The sequence below is a fragment of the Panthera onca genome, chromosome E3, assembly GCF_046562875.1.
Source record: "Panthera onca isolate mPanOnc1 chromosome E3, mPanOnc1 haplotype 2, whole genome shotgun sequence".
Lineage (NCBI taxonomy): Eukaryota > Metazoa > Chordata > Mammalia > Carnivora > Felidae > Panthera > Panthera onca.
Window position 1 is genome coordinate 26,810,319 of NC_138354.1, and position 22,567 is coordinate 26,832,885.

The window sequence follows — 22,567 nt, forward strand, 5'->3', positions numbered from 1 at the left end:
TCAACCAGGAATCCTTGGAGTCAAGGATTCCAGTGGATTTATCTTCTGTCTCACACTACCTCCTTCCCACCCCTAGGCCTGACCCTGCCTCCCTTTATCTCTGGGTGGTTTCAAAAGCCCCACTTGCACTTTTGGAAGTATTTTTGTAGCCAAGGTAACCTGGGTTCAAATGTTGTCCCCTCTCCCATGCTTATGAGCTATAAGGTCTGAAGCCAGATGCATAGCTTCCCTGGGCCTCTTTTCCTGTCTGTGTGATGGGGAGATTATCATGTGACCCACAGAGTCATTGCAAGAATTAAATGAGGGGCGCCTGGGTAGCTCAGTCGATTAAGCTTCTGACTCGATTTTGGCTCAGGTCATCATCTCATGGTTCATGAGAATGAGATCAAGCTCAGAGTCGGGCTCTGCACTGACAGCGTGAAGCCTGCCTGGGATTCTCTCTCCCCCTCTCTTTTTTCCTCTCCCCTATTCATGCACACATAAGTGCATGTTCTCTCTCTCTCCTTCTCTGTTTCTCTCTCAGTTGATGCCCTAATTAAAAACAATAAAAGAATTGGGGCGCCTGGGTGGCTCAGTCAGTTGAGCGGCAGACTTCAGCTCAGGTCATGATCTCCTGTTTCCGAGTTCGAGCCCCACGTCGGGCTTGCTGCTGTCAGCCTGTTAGCGCAGAGCCCGCTTCAGATCCTCTGTCCCCCTCTCTCTGCCCCTCCCCCGCTTGCGCTCTCTCAAAAATAAATGAACATTAAAGTAAATAAATAAAAATAAAAGAATTGAATGAAACCAAATAAGGCCAGGTCTGGCCCCTCAACAACATAGGTGAGACATCATTCACAGAAGATTGTAGCTGCCCATGAATGTGACCCCTAGAGTTGTACAAAGGGTTGCTCCTGCCTGGCATTGAGCAGATGTTCAAACAATAGGCTCCACTTCTGCCTCCTCACCTCCTTAGCTGCCCTCCTTCACTTCAGGTGGGTGTGGAGAAAACCTTCCAGGTGAAGAAGAAACTCAGAAGGATTCTTTATGCCTACAGCTGCCTGGTCACAGTTTCTACCCTGGGTAGGCATTGCCAGGCCCTTAAGCACTGAGACTTAATTTCCCCTATTTGATGGCACATCTCAACATGGTTAACGGCAAACTCTTAGTGTTATAATCCCACACCCATTTTCTTGCTGGCTTCTCATTCACTTGTTCATCCATTTGGTTGTGCACCTACTATGTGTCAAATATTGGGCCTAGAGCCCAGCTACTATCTTTTGAAGATACGTAAAGATACCTGCATAAACAGGCATTTTCAATACCACACATGACAAGAGCACAGGGAAAGCTTGCAGAGTCAGGAGCGCCCAACACAGTCTAGTGAGGGTGGTGGGGGTGAGAGAAAATTTGCTGAGGAAACAGCACCATGCTGAGGTCTGGAGGAGGAGGAGGAGGAGGAGGAGGAGGAGGAAGAGGGGGAGGAGGAGGAGGAGGAGGGGGAGGAGGAGGAGGAGGGGGAGGAGGAGGAGGAGGGGGAGGAGGAGGAGGGGGAGGAGGAGGAGGGGGAGGAGGAGGAGGAGGAGGGGGAGGAGGAGGAGGAGGAGGGGGAGGAGGAGGAGGAGGAGGAGGGGGAGGAGGAGGGGGAGGAGGAGGAGGAAGAGGGGGAGGAGGAGGAGGAGGAGGGGAAGGAGGAGGAGGAATTTGCCCAATGAGGGAATTAGGGCAGGTTGGGTAGAGAATGAACTGCATGTTTTCCTACCGAGAGAAAAGGAAAAACATGGCGTGCTCAGGGAACTGTGGATACACCATTTAGTGTTGCTAGTGTAGGATATGGGTAGTTGTGGGGTGTTGAAGCTAGAGATGTGGGCAGGGATCAGATCATACAAGATCTGTCAATCATGCCATGGAGGATAAATTTATATTGAGGGTAAAAATAGGAAGTCATTAAAGAAAGTGAAATAATCCGACCAACCTGTACCACAATTCTAGAGGTCGGCAAACTGGCTACAATTAGTTCTATTTCCAGGGGAAAAGCTTAAACCTACAGAAAAACAGTACTTTGCCCAGACCATCCAGCAAATTAGTCTCAGAGTTTATATCATTTGCAAAAAAAAAAAAAAAAAAAAAAGGTAATATTCCTTTATTAGTCACAATACTGGGCACAGAGTAGACTCTTCACAAAACTTTTTTCTAGTCCTGACCTCACACCTACAAAGCCAGGTACGATCATTCCTGGTTTGCAAGTGAGGAATCCAGAGCTCAGAAAGGTTAAATGGCTCACCAGAGTCCATCAGATCACAACACTTGGAGTGTCTGCTCAGTGCCAGGGGCAGTGGGAGGTGTTAGGAATATAATAATAAAGGAAGAAACCAAAACTTAATCCCACGTCTGCTGCCCAAAGTTCCCATCTCTCCACGGACCCAGAGCTTCTTACCCTGAAGCGTGCATACACATCACCAGGGGGCATTGTCAGGATACAGATTCTGAGGCTGTGAGCCCAGGCAGGGACACAAGATCCTGCATTTTTTCACAAGCTTCCGGCTGATGCCAGTGTTGCCCACCACAGAGTCTGAGTTCAGTAGCAGCTCCATACCGCCTCCCTCCAGTATCTCATCCCTTCACCTGGTTTTGTGCTCTGGCCCCCAGTGTCCCTGCCCCTCTGGTTACCTCTGAGTTGTTCTCAGCCAGGTAATAAACAGCTACGCAGCAGGCAATGGCCACTCCAGTAGAGACGACCCAGGCTGCCAGGTGGGCCAACACGTGAATCAGCTGCTGATTGAGCGTTAACTTGACGTTCTCCTGACGGATTTCTGACAGGTTTTCCTATACACACAAGGAAGTCAGGTCAGCCCACAGTACCCTATCACCTGTTAGCAAAGACTCAGCAGGTGAATCTCAGCCACTCTGAGACACAACCCACCCCAGATCCACAGGAGAGAGAAAGGGGGAAGTTCATGATGGACGTGGACTATGAGAGACCCATGGGGAAATCTCAAATGGACCAAGAACCTCTATCACTGTGCCAAACACCTTTTCCATCTTAGAGAAACAGGCCCAACAGAGTGGGACTGTGCTCTTGAGGAAAGCACTTTGAGGTGCCAAGAAAATCTTTTTTGAAGAACAAGGCTGGGTATCTACACCAATGAATTTAACATCTTCAAACCTCTTGTCAAAGCCTCTTTGCTTACAAATTATTCTCCCTCTTTTTTTTTCCTATTATGTACCCCTCCACCCACGTCCCCTCTAGCAACATCCAGTTTGTCCTCTGTATTTAAGAGTCTGGGGTTGGGGGGCGCCTGGGTGGCTCAGTCAGTTAAGCGGCCGACTTCGGCTCAGGTCATGATCTAGCAGTCCGTGAGTTCGAGCCCCGCGTCAGGCTCTGGGCTGACAGCTCAGAGCCTGGAGACTGTTTCAGATTCTGTGTCTCCCTGTCTCTGACCCTCCTCCGTTCATGCTCTGTCTCTCTCTGTCTCAAAAATAAATAAACGTTAAAAAAAAAAAATTAAAAAAAAAAAAAAAGAGTCTGGGGTTGGGTATATTTGTTTCTGGTTTTTTTTCTCTCTCTCTCTCTCTTTTCTTTCTTTTTAGTAAGTTTTTTCCTATAGACCAAGGTTTCTCACCCTTGGCATTATTAACATTTTCAGCCAGTAATTCTGTATTGTGACAACTCTCCTGTGCACAGCAGAATGTTTAGCAACATCCAGTAGCACCCTCCCCCTAACTGTGACAATCGAAAAAGTCTAGATATGGGGTGCCTGGGTGGCTCCGTCAGTTAGGCGTCTGACTTCAGCTGAGGTCATGACCTTGTAGTTTGTGGGTTCAAGCCTCACATCAAGCTCTGTGCTGACAGCTCAGAGCCTGGAGCCTGCTGCAGATTCCGTGTCTCCCTCTCTGCCTCTCCCCCGCTCATAGTCTGTGCGTCTCTCTCTCAAAAATAAATAAACATTAAAAAAAATAAAAGTCTCTAGACTCAGCTGGTTAAGCATCCAACTTCAGCTCAGGTCATGATCACATGGTTCATGGGTTCAAGTCCCGCATCAGGCTCTCTGCTGTCTGTACACAGCCCATTTCAGATCCTCTGTCTCCCTCTCTCTGTCTTTCCCCAGCTCGCATGTATGCTCTCTCTTTCATAAATTACATTTTTTAATTAAAAAAAAAAAGAAAAGTTACACACATAGTAAAGGAACTTAGCTGTGGGAAGGTGTTGTGTAAAGCAAGCCTGTCTTACCCTTATCTCCGTGCTAAGATTCTTCTGTTTCAACTTGACAGCTCTTTCATGAGTGATGGTGAAGTCCCAGCAGAAAATAAGTTTAGTGATGCCTCTGGAGTAGATGTGAGGGTTAATAAAGTTGTTCCGGAAATTCCTGGCCATGCTAGGGAAGGCAGAAACCAAAATACTCAAGTGTTATTGAAACAGGCATTGGGGAGTGCAGGAATTAAACAAAGGGGAGTCCTACCATTAACAGTGATAGGCACTGTGGAACAGTCAACCTCAGGTTCTACTGGAACAGTGTGATCACAAACATAATGGTTAAGAGCACTGGCTTCAAGATCTCATAGGTCTGTCTTATAATCCTGGATTGCCAGCTGGGAGATCTTTGTTATTTTAACTGCAATGAGCCTCAGTTTCCACATCTATATAACAGGGATAATAATAGTACCCACCCACAGAGCTTATATGAGAGTTGTATTAGTTTCCTCTAGCTGCTGTACCAAACTGTCCCAAACTTACGTGGCTTAAAACAACACATGTCTACTTATTCTCTTACTGGAAGTCAGAAATCGGAAAATGTTTCTAAAATCAAGGTGTCAGCAGAGCTGTGTTCCTTCCTATCCTTTAGCAGGAAATGTGTTTCCCTGCCTCTTCCAGCTTCTAGAGGCTGCCTGCATTCCTTGGCTGATGGTCCCTCCTGTCTTCAAAGCCAGGAGAGCTGCAGCTTCCATTCTGTCTGATCTTGACCTTCCTGCCTCCCACTTACAAGGACCCTTATGATTAACTGGCCCATTTTAAGATCCTTAACTCAGTCTCATCTACAAAGTCCCTTTTGCCAGGTAAAGTAAGATATTCACGGGTTCTGGGGATTAGGACTTGGACATCTTTGGGAGGCGGGGGAATTGTTCAGTCAGCCACAAGAATCAATGTAGTGGTTATAACAGTAAGCACTTGATAAAGGCAGATGCTAATATCATGGAGACGTCAGCAGGACTCAGTGAAATCAGCCGAGGAAGCACTCAGCACTGAGCCTGGCATGTAAAAAGTGCTGAGTCAATACCTTTCCAAAATTTGCCACCACTAACAGTAGCTTTAGAAACTTTTCCTGGTTTGATAGGACAAAACGAAATCTCATTTTACTCTGAATTGTGTGCTGGCAGTGAGGTTGTTATAGGCTGAACTATACACCCTAAAAACTCCTATGCTGAGAGCCTAACCCCTAACCCCCTAACCTTCAGAAAGCAACAGTATTTGCAGATAAGATCTTTATAGAGGCAATTACGTTAAAATGAGGTCATCAAGGCGGGCCCTCATCCAATATGACTGGTGTCTTTATAAGAAGAGAAGATTAGGACTCAGACATGCACTGAGAAAGACCCTGTTAGGTCACGGTGAGAAGGCAGGCATCTATAAGCCACAGGGAGGCCTCGGAAGAAACCAACCCTGCCAGGACCTTGATCTTACACTTCTAGCTTCCAGAACTTGAGAAGATATATTTCTGTTGTTTAAGCAACCCCATCTGTGGTACGTTGTTATGGAAGACCGAGGAAAGGTCCTAGGAAGACCTAGGAAAACGAATACAAAGGTTGAACATCTGTACCTCCTCTTTGACAGTTGTCAAGGGACAATTGCCTATCCATGCCCTTCCTTCCATATAACTAGTGGGGTCACTGCATCCCTATTTTCAGACTGACCAATTTCCCTGAAAGCACACAAAAACCTCTCTTCTTTATCCAAACTTACAGTTTGTGTTACAAAACGGGAATGCTCAGACAGCAATAGAAAGTCAAAATTGGAGAGAAACTGTTTCCTGGGGAACTTTTGAGTCTCTTGAATTTTACCTAAATCCAAAATGAGCTGAGGATCGAGAAATGCAGATACTCCATACCTAAATAGCAAACTGAAAAAACAGACGATCAAACACGCTCCGGTTGTGAAGATGTAGGCCAGCTGCATGTTGTAGGGTGCCCCACTGCTCCCGTGTTGGACCGTAGAGTTGGTGTAAAAGCCATAGTACATCACCGTGTCCTGAAAATAACCCTGAAAGAGGCAAGAAGCCAGAGGTCAGGTGGGTCTCTTGAGAAAACAATGACAATGGTCAGCACCCTTCACCTTTTCCATCTGCAAGAAACTTGCATCAGTCAGTTTCGACATTTTGTTGGCAGGGCACCCAAGGTCACTGAGAACACAGATGTTTGGGGGCACCTGGGTAGCTCAGTCAGTTAAGAGTCTGACTTCGGCTCCGGTCATGATCTCACAGCTCATGGGTTCGAGCCCGGCATCGGGCTCTGTGCTGACAGCTCAGAGCCTGGAGCCTGTTTCGGATTCTGTGTCTCCCTCTTTCTCTGCCCCTCCCCCACTTGCGCTCTGTCTCCCTCTGTCTCCCTCTGTCTCAAAAATAAATAAACATTTAAAAAAAAAATAGTTGTTTTATCACTAGGCTCTTTGTTTTTTTGTTTTTGTTTTTGTTTTTTTATTTATTTTTGTGACAGAGAGAGACAGAGCATGAACGGGGGAGGGTCACAGAGAGAGGGAGACACAGAATCTGAAACAGGCTCCAGACTCTGAGCTGTCAGCACAGAGCCCGACGCGGGGCTCGAACTCACGGATTGTGAGATCATGACCTGAGCCGAAGTCGGACACTCAACCGACCAAGCCACCCAGGCGCCCCTATCACTAGGCTCTTTGAGTTGGGAAAGGACTCTCAAACCCTCCTTACAGTGGAGGGACCCAGCTGTCACCACCTGAACCCAGTGACCAAGCAAAGCATGACTAAAACCAGGACAGCCAACCATGATGGGCCTCTGTCATCTTAACATGACCATGTTAAGTATTATAGTCAAACATGTTTGATATGAAACAAATCAAGCTGTTAGGTCTAAATTGCAATTTACAGGAAACACGGGCCAGAGGAACAAGTCAGAGAGACTATAAGGAAACAATTGATTCCACAAGGTAGGATGTTGGAGTTTGTATAACAACTGGCCTGGTTTCTGCAACAAGCCAATGTCAAGAAAAGAGAGGGCTGTGTCTGGAGAGATCATTCTTTTTTTCTTATTTTTTATTAAAAAAAATTTTTTTTTAATGTTTTTATTTATTTTTGAGACAGAGAGAGACAGAGCATGAGCAAGGGAGGGGCAGAGACAGAGGGAGACACAGAACCTGAAGCAGGCTCCAGGCTCCGAGCTGTCAGCACAGAGCCTGATGCGGGGCTCAAACTCATGGACTGTAAGATCATGACCTGAGCTGAAGTTGGCTGCTTAACTGATTGAGCCACCCAGGCGCCCCTGGAGAGATCATTCTAGATTAATTGCGAATTCAGAGAAAAAGTAACTGAATGCAAACTGGGGCTTTAATTGGATCCTGGTCTGAACAAACAAGCTATGAAAGACATTTTGGGGACCACTGGGAAGATTTGAATATAGTCTGGATTTTGAATGATATTTTTAATTTTGCTAGGTGTGATAACTGCAGAAAGTGTCCTTATGTTGCAAAGATGCATGTTGAAGAAATTTGGAGTAAAATGTCCTAATGTCTGTAATTTACTGTGAAATGCTTACAAAAAATAGTAAGATAAAACAATGTGGTTAAACTTTAACAATTTAGAAACCTGCATAGTAGGCATATGAGTGTTCATTTACTACTCTTTATTTCCTGTATGTTTGAATTTTTTCATAATAAAATGTTACATATATACAAATATAAAAAATATAGATCAGGGTGCCTGGGGGGCTCAGTTAAGCATCCAATTCTTGATCTCAGCTCAGGTCATGATCTCACGGTTCATGGGTTCGAGCCCTGCATCCAGCTCTGTGTTGACAGCATGGAGCCTTGCTTGGGATTCTCTCTCTCCCTGCCCCTCACCTGTTTGTGCTTCATCTCAAAATAAGTAAATAATCTTTAAAAAATAAAGCCCTAGGGGCACCTGGATGGCTCAGTCGGTTAAGCGTCCGATTTCGGCTCAGGTCATGATCTCGCAGTTTTTGAGTTCGAGCCCCGCATCAGGTTTTGTGCTGACAGCTCAGAGCCTGGAGCCTGCTTCAGATTCTGTGTCTCGCTCTCTCTCTGCCCCTCCCCTGCTCATGCTCTGTGTCTCTCTGTCTCTCAATTATAAGTAAATGTTAAAAAAATTTTTTTTAAATAAAAATAAAAACAAAGCCCTAAAAAATAAGTTAATTAAATTAAAAATATACATCACAACAAGGAGAATGAAAGTAAATGAGGAAGAAATTTACATAATAATAATTCTCACTTAATGCACTTAACACAAGGGAGAATTTTTAACAGAAAAAGAAATTTAAAAAGATAAATGGGAGAACTTGATTTTGAACATTCTACTTCAAGAGTCGGCAAATTTTTTCTGTGAAGAGCTAGATAATAAATATCTGGCTTGGTAGCTATAGCAACAACTCCACTCGGCCACCGTAGCAGGAAGGCGTCACAGACACCTAAACAAATGGATGTGACCAAGTTCCAGAAGGACTTTATTTATGGACACAAATTTGAATTTCACGTATAATTTTCATGTTTCACAAAATGTCATCCCTGTTTTGATTTTTTTTCAACCATTTAAAAATGTACAAACCAATCTTAGTTCATTGGCTGTACAACACTAGGCGGCAGGCCAGATTTGGCCCCAGCTATAGTTTGTCAGTCCCTGGTCTACAGAATGCTAGTGGCAGAAATCTCTTCTAGAAGGTAAACTCACAAGGCAGGGGCTATAAGTGTCAATAGGGAGATGGGTAAACAAATTATAGCTGCTGTTAAAAAGAATACTATGGACTGGGACGCCTGGGTGGCTCAGTCGGTTAAGTGTCTGACTTTCGCTCAGGTCATGATCTCACAACTAGTGAGTTCGAGCCCTGACTCCAACTCTGCGCTGACAGCTCAGAGCCTGGAGCCTGCTCCGGATTCTGTGTTTTGCTCTCTTCTACCCCTCCCCCACTCATGCTCTCTCTTTCAAAAACAAATAAATATTAAAAAAAAAAAAAAAAGAGTACTGTGGATCTATATAGATGCTCAAGATACATAGTAAAACAAAAAAATGTTGCAAAAACCTGTAGTATCCTGTTTTCTTTAGGAAAGAAGAAGGAAGAAAAACAGTGGACAAAGATAGGCTCTAAGCTAGGCCATTAGACAAGGGAAGAAGACTAATGTGGACCTTCACCTAATTTTCTCTCTTTTACAGTAGCAACTTTCCCCCCCTCTGTCTCTGCCCCTCCCCTGCTCTCTCTGTCTCTCAAAAATAAATAAACATTTTTCAAAAAATTTACAGTAGGAACTTTAAAAGGAGCATTGTATTTTGTACAAAGAAAAAGAAAAAAGAAAAAAAAGGTAGCTCTACAAACACCAATATGACATATCCACCACAAAGCAGATGAAAGAAAGTGAGTCATAGGTGGTATATGTGAATGATTCATCTTTTGTTAAAAAACAAAAGAAAGTGGAAACAGAAGAAAGGGATGTATACGTACACATATACATGTGTCCGTGTGTGCACAGAAAAGGAGACAGTGAACAACACAAACTATTAATATGATTACCTCTAGAGACAGAAAGTCTCCTGTGTTGTGTATATGTTACTTTTAGGGAAAAAAAGAAACACATTTCAAAGTCCCACTTTCCCTATCAGTTGACTCCCAGGCAAAACGAGGGGTCTGGAAGGTACGTCTGGGGGTTTCTGAGGTGGTGGATTTCCAGGTGGGGGGAAATGGGAGAACTTACCGCCCCGGTGAAAAATTCCAATCCGGTGAATTGGAGGGTGTTCTTTTCAGGCACAGTAAACTGAGGGATGATGATGAAGCTGAAGGTCACGATGAACGAGAAAATGTTGAACTTCAAAAGCCACCTCAGAAAGTTAAAATAGGAGAGGACGCTCGTTCCAAACTTGCCTCCAATGACCTTGAACGTCTTCTGCCATAGGCTGATGTAACTGAGCAGTTCTGACAGGCTGTTCTTAGATCTACGGTAAGCCTGGGGTAGGGGCACAAAGCATGTGGTAGACAGTCACTCAACAAACACCTATGAGCAGGTCCCATCCTAGCAAAAACGGCCACTATTTTCAGAGCGTTATAACGTGCCAGGCATGCGCTCAGCGTGTTTGCAAACATTATCTCATTTAATTTGACAGGCCACTCTTCCAGGTGAGTGCTATTATTCTCCTATTATTATTCTCCTATATTATTCTCCTATATCCCAGGTTTGCTGTTGAAGGTGACGTTCACAATAGCTATGCTGTCCAAATAACTCAGCAACCTCTTATACACCTTTGCATGCCCACCTGGTTTCTCTGCACCTAGACCAACCCAATTTCTATGGCTTTCAATGAAACAGCCCTGAATTTTGGTTCCTCTTCCCCTTGGGTACCTTTCGTCCCACTCTGCAAGGGGTACCTTTTTACCCCTTATCATGCCCATTTTGTTGACTGCAATAAAGGCCTCTTACCCGTGAAATGGAGTTCAGACACTGAGCACAGCAGTTGAGCTCAAGGATACGGTGGGATTGCTTACTTTTCTCTTTGTCAACCATTTTCCTGTGGGGAATGCCAGAAGAAAGGGAGAGATACCAATGCCGTAATCGCTGCATTCCCCAAATATTTACTGAGTGTCTATGGTGTACTAGGCACAACCCAGGTAGTGAGACAAAGAGAATGATTTCCCTGCCTCATGGAGAAGATATCCTAGTTGGAAGGGAAAGACAATAAAGAAATGGTGATTTATACTATGGAAAGAAAAAGGGAAATAGAACAGGATAAGGCGATGGGAAACACTGGGATGGGGACTGTGTTATAATTTGAAATAGCATGATATTTGAGCAAAATCTTGAAGGAGGGCAGGGGTTAGTTGTATGGATAAGGGACTGCTCCGTGGCAGAGGGAACAGCCAACATGAGACCCCCAAGGAGGCCAGGATGGCTGGAATGGAAAGAGCAGGGGGAAGGGCAGAGGGTATGAGTGATAACTGTTGCAGGGGGAGGAGGAAGGGTCCTATAAGTCATCACCCTTGAGTGGTTCTCAACCTAGGGAGATTTTGCCCCCCAAGGAACAATTTGGCAAAGTCTGGAGACATTTTTGATTGTCAAAAACCTAGGGGAGAGAGGTTTGCTACTGACCTCTAGTGGGTAGAGACCAGAGATGTGCTAAACCCCCTACAATAAACTGGACAGTCCCCCACAACAGAGAATGATCCATCCTCCAATATCAGGCATACTGGGGTTGAAAAATCCTGCTGTAAAGTCTTTGGGGCCCTCACAAGACCCTTATTCCATGACAGAGGCAGGCATGCAGAGTTTGAAATGGAAGACTGTAGGGGCGCCTGGGTGGCTCAGTCAGTTAAGTATCTGACTTCGGCTCAGGTCATGACCTCAAGGTTGGTGGTTTCAAGCCCCGTGCTAGGCTCTCTGCTGTCAGTGCAGAGCCTCCATTGGATCCTCGGTCTCCCTCTCTCTCTGCCCCTCCCCTGCTTGTGTGTGCACACATGCACACTCTCTCTCTCAAAAATAAAATAAAAACATTAGAAATGGAGGAGTGTTTTTAAAAGATCCAGCCACAGTTGGCATCTTTACCTTTCCATGAATTCATCGCAGCTACTTTGCTCTGGTCCTTTCCTGGTTTTATCCACCCAAATGCCCATCCCCACATCATTATCTCCACAGCCTGGTCCACATGGCCTCCTGCTTTGCCCAGGCAGCCTGTATCACTCCAGCTAGTCCTGTCACTGGATTCTCCTCTACCTTGACTTGGCCTGATTTCCTCTTTCTCATGTGTACATTTCTTGTTGACAAATTCATCTCCGCTGTCAGACTTTGCAAGTTATCTTTGCAACCCCAGAACAAATGCATTATTGATTTATTTATAGCAATTGTTGCATCCACTCTCCTAGTTTCTGCCAAGATGACAAGTTGCAAAAGAAAAAGGCCGTGGGGCACCTGGGTGGCTCAGTCGGTTAAGCATGCGACATCAGCTCAGGTCACAAACGTGAGTTTGAGCCCCACATCGGGCTCTGTGCTGACTGCGCAGAGCCTGCTTCCGATCCTCTGTCTCCCTCTCTCTCTCTCTCTCTGCCCCTCTCCGGCTCACATACTCTTTCTCTCTCTCAAAAATAAACATAAAAAAAAAGAAAAAGGCTGAAGAACAGTAAATGTGAAGTAGTCTGAAGCCTAAAACAGCCCTCACTCTTTCACTCTTGTTTTTTTTTTTTAATTCTTAGCCTTAGGAAGCTTTTGAGGTCTCCTCCTCCTCCTCCTCCTCCTTCTTTTTGTAAACTTTGAATTTTAGAGTAATTCAAGATTTGTAGAAAAGTTGAAAAAACTACAGAAAATTCCTATACGCTACTCACCATTTTCTCCTATTAACATCTTACATTTCCGTCATAGTTTGTCAAAATTAGAAACCAATGTTAGCATACTACAATTACCTAAACTTCACACGATTCTGATTTCACTCATTCTTCCATGAATGCTGTGTTCTATTCCAGGATCCCATGCCACATTGCATTTAGTTGTCATGTCTCTTTAGGATCCTCTAGTCTGCTTGATTTGGCTCAGGTCATGATCCCAGGATCGTGGGATCAAACCCCAAGTCAGGCTCCATGCTGAGCGTGGAGCCTGCTGAAGATTCTCTCTCTCTCCTTCTACCCCTCCCCCACTCATGCTCACTCTCTCTAAAATAAAAAAATAAAAAAATGTTTTAAATTAAAAAAAAGAATCCTCTAGTCTCTGACAATTTTTCAGACTTTTTTTTTTAAGTTTACTTATTTACTTTGAGAGACAAAGAGAGATGGGGAAGGGCAGAGAGAGAGAATTCCAAGCAGACTTCACACAGTGTGGAGCCCGATGCAGGGGCTCAGACTCATGAACCATGAGATCATGACCTGAGTCGAAATCTAGAGTCAGATGCTTAATTGACTGAGCCACCGGGGTGCCCCAGACTTCCCTTATTTTTAATGACCTTGACAATTTTGAGGCGTACTGGTCAGGTATTTTGCAGAATGTCCCTCTATTAGGGGTTGCCTGATTTTTTCCTCTGGTGACACTGGGGTTACAGTCTTTAGGAGAGAATACCACAGAGGGAATGTGCTCTTCTGACCACATATCTCTGGCAATGCTAACCTTGATCGCCTGGCTGAAGGGGAGTGTAAACTAGACCTCATCACTGGAACGTTTCTCTTCCTTGCTTTTCATACTCCACCTTTTCAAAGCACATCACTAAGCATAGCCTGCTCTCCTGCTGAGAGGACAGAGGAGTATCTATACAGATTATTTGGAATTCTTCTGTAGCAAGACTGTCCTTTCTCTTGAATTTATTTCTTATCTTATCTTTCTGAGATGGGGCAAAAGTAGAAGACTGAGGTTCACATGAAATCTGGGAAAGAAGAAAAGCTTTGGGTCCATACTTAAGGTTCCTTTTCTCTTCCATGGTTCTTGGCTGATTCCTGATGGCTTTAATTCTGTCTCTAGAGGTCATTGGTATCAAAGATGCGATTAACTTTTGTCCTGTGGAGGAAAATAAATGGAGTTTCAGTCTGTTTCTTTCACAGAATACCAGCATTTCAAAAGATAGCACTGAACTTAGAGCATGTTGTTATAAGGGCATAAGGAAAGAATATATGGACTCAATGATCTCAAAAGCCAGAAATGAAAACAAAATGGCAACATGGCGTATTTCTCAAAGTCAAAGCAAATGATAATGTTTGCATGCAACATTTGATATTTTCCTTTTTTTCAATGACAAATATCCAGTGAAGCCAACAAGCCCCTACACATCTGGCCAGGCTCACTGTCCTCCCTCACTTGATTGCCTGCACCATTTTCTCTTGACCCCTGTACTCTAGGCCCAGGCATCTTATTTACATTAAAAAAATTTTTTTTAATGTTTTTTCATTTTTGAGAGAGAGAGAGCACAAGAGCAGGGAGAGGGGCAGAGAGAGAGAGAGAGAGAGAGGGAGGGAGACACAGAATGTGAAGCAGGCTCCAGGCTCCGAGCTGTCAGCACAGAGCCCGATGCGGGGCCCAGGCTCATGGACCTCAAGATCATGACCTGAGCCAGAGTCAGACACTTAATGGACTGAGCATTATCTTCTTTACATTTCTTGACTGTTGTCATATATGCTCTCTTGCCCCCTTGGAACGAGTCCCCCATCTTCTCAGTATCAACAGATACTGCTGGCCATCTACCCAAGTTATCTCTCCTTTTTAAAAGAATACTGATTTTGTTTGGGAATCTACCCCCTCTGTCCCAAGGCCCTGAGCTTCTGCAGGGTGGGACCCATCTTCAGGCACAGGGCGTGAGTCCCATGAGTCCACACTGATTGTTGCAGGTGACTGATTTAGGCATGAGCATGTAACAAGATGTTGGCCAATGTTCTGCGATGCATGGTCTGCTGAGGAGTTTCTTGGAAAAGGCTTCTTCCTTCTCAAAAAAGAAAAAACAAAAACAAGAAAAAGACAGATTCTTCTTCCTCTGGATGTTGTCGTGGCCACATGTGAAGCCTGGAACTGCTGTCACCATCTTGTAACAATGAGGAAGCCAGTTGGGGGACTACCACTGGGGTAACAACAGAATGGTATGGCTCCCTGGTTGAGTTATAGAGCTGGAACTCCACAATTGACCTAGTTGGGGTGAAAAGGAAATCCCCAAAAGAGGGCCACCAACTCACTCTGCTGAAGACAAGGAATTTGTGTCTCTCCTGAGAGGGATGGGGGGCTAGACAGAGAGGAAGAAAGGACTAGGAGGAGGAGGAAAGAACACAGTGATGTGGGGAGACAGCAGCATGAGAGGAGACACCCCAATCTTCAATAAAGGGGCTAAACCCACAAAATGCTTTAGTGAGAATGGATTTTTTCCCCTCTTAGAAATCACTGACAATGCCTGGACTTCATGACTGGAGCATTATGAGATGAAACAGACACAAGCAGCTGAGAAACCACTGTTTGGCCTCAGGAGCAGAAAGGCAGGGAGGCAGTATCAGCTAAGACCTGGTGTCATGGCAGACTTGGCAATAAGGGCCATCCTATGTTGCCAAATCCAGGGTGGGGAGAAAATGGACTAAAGCAGGACAGCAGTTAAGGCATCAGGCCAGACAGACCTGTATTTGGGCCCTGGTTCTGCCAGGTCATTTAATTGCTCATCAAGCAAATGGAAGCGACAAATGTGCCAGCCTCAAAGTGTGGGGAATAAGTAAAACTAAATTCGATGGAAAAAAGAGGAAGTGCTTGGCAGACTGCCAGGTACAGAAGTGAGCTTGGGGGGCGGGGGAGGTGCCTGAGTGGCTCAGTCAGTTGAGCATCTGACTTCAGCTTATGCCATGGTCTTGCAGTTCTTGAGTTCGAGTCCCACATTGGGCTTGTTGTTGTCTGCACGAAGCCAGCTTCGGATCCTCTGTTCCCCTCTCTCTCCTTCTCCCCCACTTGTGCTCTCTCAAAAATAAGTAAACTTTAAAAAAATAAGAAGAAAGAAAATGAGCTTGGTCATGGTAAACTCCTTTTTAGGTGTTAGGTGCTCCCAAAGTGACCCCTTCCTGGATCCATCCGTAGCGTGCTTAGATCATCCACCAAACTTCAACCTATTTCATGTCTTAAAAGTAAAAAACCTTGTGGACAGCTTGGAGGCCTTCCTCATGCCCTTCCTAACTCCTTTCCCCCAGTGTCTCACCACCTTGAATATTTTCATGTGAAGTGTCTATGCCCACACTTCCTGGGCTACGATGCAGGGTCTGAAGAAATGATTCATTCAAAGATGTGGAAAACCTCAACAACTGCTTGCTCTTTTTGTCATCTGGGTTGCCAAAACTCTGAGAGTCTGTCACATCGATGTCAGAAATGGATGAGACCATACTGAAGCTTGAGTTCACTGGTGTCTTTTCTGGAACAACCCGAGATGGAACATTCTCTGCCTCGACGATGATTTCATTCAGTTGGTCATCAGAAAGCATCTCTTGCCTCCTCCAAGGCTTGTTCTCCCCTGGAGTGGCCTTCCAAAGACCTCATAGAGCAGTCACACTGACATCGTCAGGAGCCACCAGGAAATATGATGACGATCACAGAGGGATGCCCCATTCACACTTTTTAAAAGACAAGGATGAGATTGCCAAAGCCAGTCCTACACAAATCATAACATAACTCCCTACATCTGTACAGAGGGGTCTCCTCATGCAGAGGTGTGTTTTCCTGTAGGACTTCTGTCTTGGTAGCTAGGTAAGAAATTGGAAACAGAATCCTTCATTAAAGACAATAGAGTTCTAGAAACAGAAGGCAGAGATTCTTCTAAGCGACTCATAATCAAAGGGCAAGATTTTCCTTTTTTAATTTGGTGCCCCTGGCCTAAAACTTGTATTTTATATGTATATGATTTTTCCTGCCTGTATACATCCAGACAGTTTTACAGTAATACAATTAATGGGGCACCTGGGTGGCTCAGTCATTTGAGTGTCTGACTCTTGATTTCTGATCAGGTTGTGAAATTGAGCCCTGTGTGGGGCTCTGTGCTGAGCATGGAGCCTGCTTGGGATTCTCTCTTTCTCTCTCTCTGCCCATCTCCCCTGCTCATGCATGCACTCTCTCTCAAAAAAAAATTTATATTAATATAATTATTATCTCCTGACTGCCTTGGGTCATGCCCTGCCATTTGTCTGCCTCCTCATATCCGCCCTCCATTTTTCCCATACCCCCAGAAGCCACCTTTCCTGTGTAGGCACTGTGCTCAGTTAAAATTCTCCTGGCTTCCTTTGTGGTTAAAGATAGACTTGTAACCCCATTCTGGCCAGTGAGACATAGAGCTCCAGGAATGCTTTTCAAAAGGTGACAGTCTGCCTAGTTTCACCTTTTACCTTTCACCATTTTTCCTTCTTCCTCACCAGAGGCCACCATTTTGAAAACAAGAGGACAAATGCTCACCTGAGAAGGATGGTGGAGAAAGAAGGTATAGAAAGAGCTCAGTCCTTGAGAGCATCCTGACAGAGCTGCCACACAAACTGTGAACCCCTTCCCTCCACACTTCTTGTTACATGAAAAAAAAAATTGCTAAGCCATCCTATGTCAGAACAAGGCACTTGAACACGATTTCTATCCAATAGACCTGATTTGGAAATCACCTCGGCCAAGTTGTTTATTTAATAGTTGGGGAAACTGAGGTGCACAGAAATGAGTTGACCCCCCACCCTGACTGCCGTCTTCATCACACTTTCATTAAATGACAGAATTGGACCGGAACTCTATTCCTCCTCCCCACCAATGATAATTAACAGTAAGAATACCTGCCATTACTGCAGGCCCAGTACTTAAAATAGAGTATATAATTTAATTTTCATAATCACCCTATGCAGTATATACAACGATAAACCCCTTTTATAGCTAAGAAAACTGAAGCCCAAAGATGTAATTTGCCTAAGGTTACAAAACAAGCAAGTAGTAGAACTGAAGGTCAAACCCAGGTCCATCTAGACCCAAAGCAGGGCGTCTTAATCACTTAGCCCTGGCCCCTTCCTGTAACAAGATGCTGATGTATCATTTATTCATTTATAAATAAATGAACATTTGTGAGTACCTACCACATGCTGGGTGCTTCCTGGGTGCAAAGCATAACCCATCAAAGTAATGTTTTATCAGGAGGCTGTCCACCAACTAATTGTATGTGGTTTGAGAATCCAAACCAATGCAAAGCAAAATGATGAAGAAAACCAGATTCATCTTTGGGTCCTCTATTTCTTTAATTCTCTTTGCCTTCTGAGACTCTTCTTTTACCAGAGGCCCCAACCTCAGGCTGGCTAGAAAGAGCAGGCCAGTGAAGTTAGAAGCTATTCCTTTTCCCCAGTAGTTAAAGTCATTTTCTGCTCTAGTGGGAACCAAATGGAGAGTGTGATTGTCTATACCTCCATGGTTTTCCTCCCAAGTAGCCATACTTAATCCTCAAAGATATACCCCTCCTTGAGAAGGCTCCTAAAGAATGACACTAAATGCTGCCATATAGGATAGGGTGCCAGAAGGTGAGACATGGTTTTAGGTCATGAGGTCCCTGAATTCACATTATTGTACAGAGGATCCCATCGGTCTGTTTACTCCTTGTTGTTCATAGATTTGCCTCGTAGCATTCCCTGGCCTCTCTCCTCTTTTGTTTCCTTTTAGTTTCTCAGTCTCTGCCTCTGATCAGGCCTTCATCACTGCACACAGTGATCCTTACAGAGCTTCCTAACTGATTTCATAGCATTCTGTCTTTCCCCAGTCCTACTGCTCCTACACTCTAGCATCATATATAATTATATGATTATTCAGAAAAATTTTGATCAATGCAGACTCAGAGGCCCTGTTCCTGTAACTCATTCACCAATTAACTCGACAAATAGCTCTGAGAGTTTACTATACACCAAGCTCTATACTAGGTCCTGGAAGGTAATTCTACCTTCAATTCTTTGTTTCTTCCCTGTCCTTCCCACCACACAAGCCGGTACATACACTTTGGGCCCATGTGAGTTGGGTTTCTGTCACATGAAACCAGACGAGTCCTGATGAAGGTACCTTGATATCCAGGAGAGAAAAAAGTCTGCATATCTAAAAGGAAACCCTGTTATAGTAAATTAAGCAAATACTGCATCAGTTGCCACACCAGCAGCCAAAAGGAAATGGCAATGTCTGTAGTGCCTTGAACACACTCTTCTCTAAGGTTGATTTTTTTGGTTACTATTCACTTAAGCCTTACCTTGGGGTGACTTGTGCCAGTCACATCCAGACAATGGTGGGTTTCCATAAACTGGGCGGGGGTTACTTTCACCCACAGAAGCAGGGTTCACTGGAATGAAGGGGCAGGAGACATCACCAATTAATCCCACCACACTAGATATTACTGAGTAGGATGGTCAGTAAGACCTCAACCTTGACCTCGAGATCCTGACAGACTAATGATTGAGTGCTTGGGTGGAAAATAGGACATAAATATGGAAGCGATGCTGTTAAGTACAAACAGCTTCGATCAGTGGTTCTCATTTAAGTACAAGCCATGGTTAAAAATACTTGTTACAATGGAATATTATTCAGCCATAAAAATGAATGAAATCTTGCTATTTGCAACAACATAGATGGATCTAGAGGGTATAAAGCTAAGTGAAATAAGTCAGGCAGAGAAAGACAAATACTGTATGGTTCTACTCATATGCAGAATGAATTTAAGAAAGAAACAAACAAGTAAAGGAAAATAAGAGAGGGAGAGAGACAAATGAAAAAAGAGACTCTTAACTTTACAGAACAAACTGATGGTTACCAGGAGCGGGGGGGGGGGGGCAGAAGGCAGGTGAAACAGGTGATGGGGATTAAGAGTACAACTATCACAATGAGCACTGAGTCATGTATAGAATTGCTGAATCACTGTATTATACACCTGAAACTAATAATAACACTATATGTTAACTATAGTGGAATTAAAATTTTAAACTTGATAAAACTTAAAAATTATTACACTAAGATCCAAGACATACCTACACATATATGACCGAAAAATAAGTTTCACTAAACAATACTTTGTTGGACTACATAAAAGGCTCTCCAGTACATTCTCATTCCAGTCCATTCTTTTTCATTTCATTTTTCAGGATTAACTTCACAACTTGTTAATGGGTTACAACTCAAGAGTTTGAAAAGTACTTGTCTAGGGGGTTGGGACAAATGGACAGAGCAGAGGGTGTTTAGGGCACTGAAATTATTCTATATGATACTGTAATGGTGACATGTGTCATTATACATTTGTCCAAACTCATAATTTACAGTGCCAAGAGTGAACTCTGATATAAACTGTGGACTCGAGGAGATAATGATGTGTCGTAGGTTCATCAGTTTTAAGACATGTACCACTCTGGTGGCAGATGTTGATAATGGGTGAAGTCTATGCACGTCAGGGAAAGCAGTTGTATGGGAAATCTCTGTACCTTACCCTCAATCTTACTGTGAACCTAAAACTGCTCTAAGAAAAATTAAGACACAAAAATGAAATAAACAAACTTGTCCAGATAATCACAGAAGTTCTTTCTATTTCTAGCATTTTATGAAGAGGCATGAACAGATTTGAAATATGACATGATTTTCTTTTTATTTTTTTTTTTAATTTTTATTTACTTATTTTGAGAGAGACACTGAGCAGGAGGAGGGGCAGAGAGAGAGGAAGAGAGAAAGAATCCAAGCAGGCTCTGTGCTGTCAGCACAGAGCCCAATGCGGGGCTCGAACCCACAAATCATGAGACCGTGACCTGAGACAAAATCAAGAGTTAGATGCTTAACCGACTGAGCCACCCAGGCATCCCTATGGCATGATTTTCTTAGGGACCAAGTCTACTCTCAGCATCTACACGACAGTGTCATATTTCAGGATACTTTTGTTCAACCCACAGTAAACATTACAAGATAAACTCAACAGAGAAAATGGAACACATTTTGATGTGAACAATGCACAAAATTACATTTCAGGAAGTTCTGAACTTCCTCCTGGGGATCAATGCCCAGCTTTGTTTCCAGTTGATGCCCTCAGGCATGTTACCTAACCTCTCTGAGCTTCAATATCATGGTCTTTAAAACAGGAATAATGATGGGCCCTTCACATAGCATTGTTGAGGGAATTGAATCAGTTAACATATGTAATGTGCTTAAAGTAATCCTGAGACATACCAAACTATACGTGTGTGTGTATGCATGTATATATATAGTAACTGTTGTAGTAGATCAACTGTTGTTCAGCAAATATTACACCACCACCACCCCTGGACAACACCATTGAAGTCGGGCTTGGTCATGTGAATTTTATCTATGGAACAGGGTAGAAATGAAGGTGTGCCAGTTCCAACTGAAAACCTTGGAGATGTTGTGTTGTCTTTGCTCACCACTTTGAGCACTTCCAGCTTGTGCCATGGGACAACAGTGCCCCCAGGTGGCTCCCTGGTCCAAGAAGGGCACTAGGTTGTAGATACAGAATCCATGACCTGGAGTCAAGCACAGCCTAGTTCAATCAAACTCGAAGCAAACCCGCAGATGTGTGAGCAAGAAATATTTGTTTCTTTATTGTACAACACTGTTTTTTTTTTCAGGTGTTTGTTATGCAGCATTACTGTGGCAATAGCTAACTGATACATCCCTTACCATTACTGCTACTATTAATTCAGTTTGCACTGCTTAAGCACCTACTGTGACCAGGCAACGTGACACTAGGAAAATCACCTAGAGCCTTAAAGAATACATAGATGAAGATCCTGAGTCTATCAGGATGGCACAGTACAGGGCAGGTGATTGCCAAGGGCTACAATCTTGGTCCTACAAAGGAGTTCAGAAAAAGAAGTCACACTTGACTACTTTTAAAATTTTTTTTTAAACCTGAGTGGTCAGGAATCTTTTCACATTTGCCTCGATCCTAACCAGTAGTAATATAGGATAAGTAAGAGTCAGGTTTTGGATTAGAGAGACTGGCTCTTTCGATTTAGCAGCTGGGTGATCTTGCATTGAGCCTCTGAACCTCAGTTTTCCCTCTTCGCTCAGTTTTCCCATCTATAAACAGGGAGATCAGTAGTGGCTATGTGAAATTTGGTTGTTCAGATTTAAACAAGACAATGAAAGTAAAGTGCTTCGCAGAGTCTTCAGGACATAGAAAACATTCAAAATCTGCTTGTTGTTATTAACTCCACTTGCTTTGGGGTAGGGCTGTGTTTCTCAATCTTTTTCATTATTGGTCCCCTAAGACTCCCTAAGGAGTCTATTTGGACATCTCTTCCCCCATTGCCCTGCCCCATGAAATTTTAATACTACAGATATACTGTGTATCTGCTTATATATGTGTATCGGTGCTTTATACATAAAAAGAGGAAGACTTTTCTGGCCTTTCAAGAATAAATTTTACCCCCCTGGGATTTATATCGTCTTCCTCCACCCCACTGAGAACGCATGGCATTCTGCATGGCATAAAGGTTTGGAATAGCCCAAATGAATGTTTTCTATGCAAACGTGTAACAGTCCAAGTTTCTCACCAATGCATGACAATGCATCCCATCCCCTCCTCTCTGCCAGCTTCAAACTCTTCCCCATCCACCCTCTCAGGGGTAAGCAATTCTCCATCTGCGCCAACCAGCACTTGGGCCCCTCATTCTGTTCTTGGCTGAACACTCCTTCCCTTTTCAGGCCCCCATAGGCTCTAGATTTCTATAACATTGACTCTCGTGTAATGACCTTGCTTCCTTCACAAGACAGCAAGTCCCTATTCCTCCTGGAAGATAAGAAATTTAGAGTTTCCTTTGCTTCCCAGAGCTATACCTTTACACATAGCAGATTCTGAGGGTTTGCATAGTCTGCTTGCTAATTTTGTGTGTGTGTGTAGTCTTGACAGGATGGTGTCACCCACCCACTTATGCTTTAAGTAAC

The 22,567-nt window shown here is 43.9% G+C and overlaps 1 protein-coding gene across 3 annotated transcripts in view; it reads right to left on the reverse strand.

The window, feature by feature from the left end:
• TMC5 (transmembrane channel like 5) overlaps positions 1–22,567 on the reverse strand; it is a 50,318-nt gene that overhangs the window by 23,313 nt on the left and 4,438 nt on the right. Inside the window, exons 3-9 of one of the 3 annotated variants that reach the window (XM_060648628.3) lie at positions 18,879–18,968; positions 13,582–13,681; positions 10,634–10,721; positions 9,914–10,162; positions 6,078–6,229; positions 4,205–4,349; positions 2,644–2,799 (exon numbers count right to left, since the gene is read on the reverse strand). In XM_060648628.3, coding sequence (XP_060504611.3) covers positions 2,644–2,799; positions 4,205–4,349; positions 6,078–6,229; positions 9,914–10,162; positions 10,634–10,721; positions 13,582–13,681; positions 18,879–18,968 — 980 coding nt within the window. Of the gene's footprint in view, positions 1–2,643; positions 2,800–4,204; positions 4,350–6,077; positions 6,230–9,913; positions 10,163–10,633; positions 10,722–13,581; positions 13,682–15,842; positions 16,378–18,878; positions 18,969–22,567 lie in introns of those variants that run through there. The other 2 variants (XM_060648630.3, XM_060648629.3) reach the window with 2 other exon arrangements.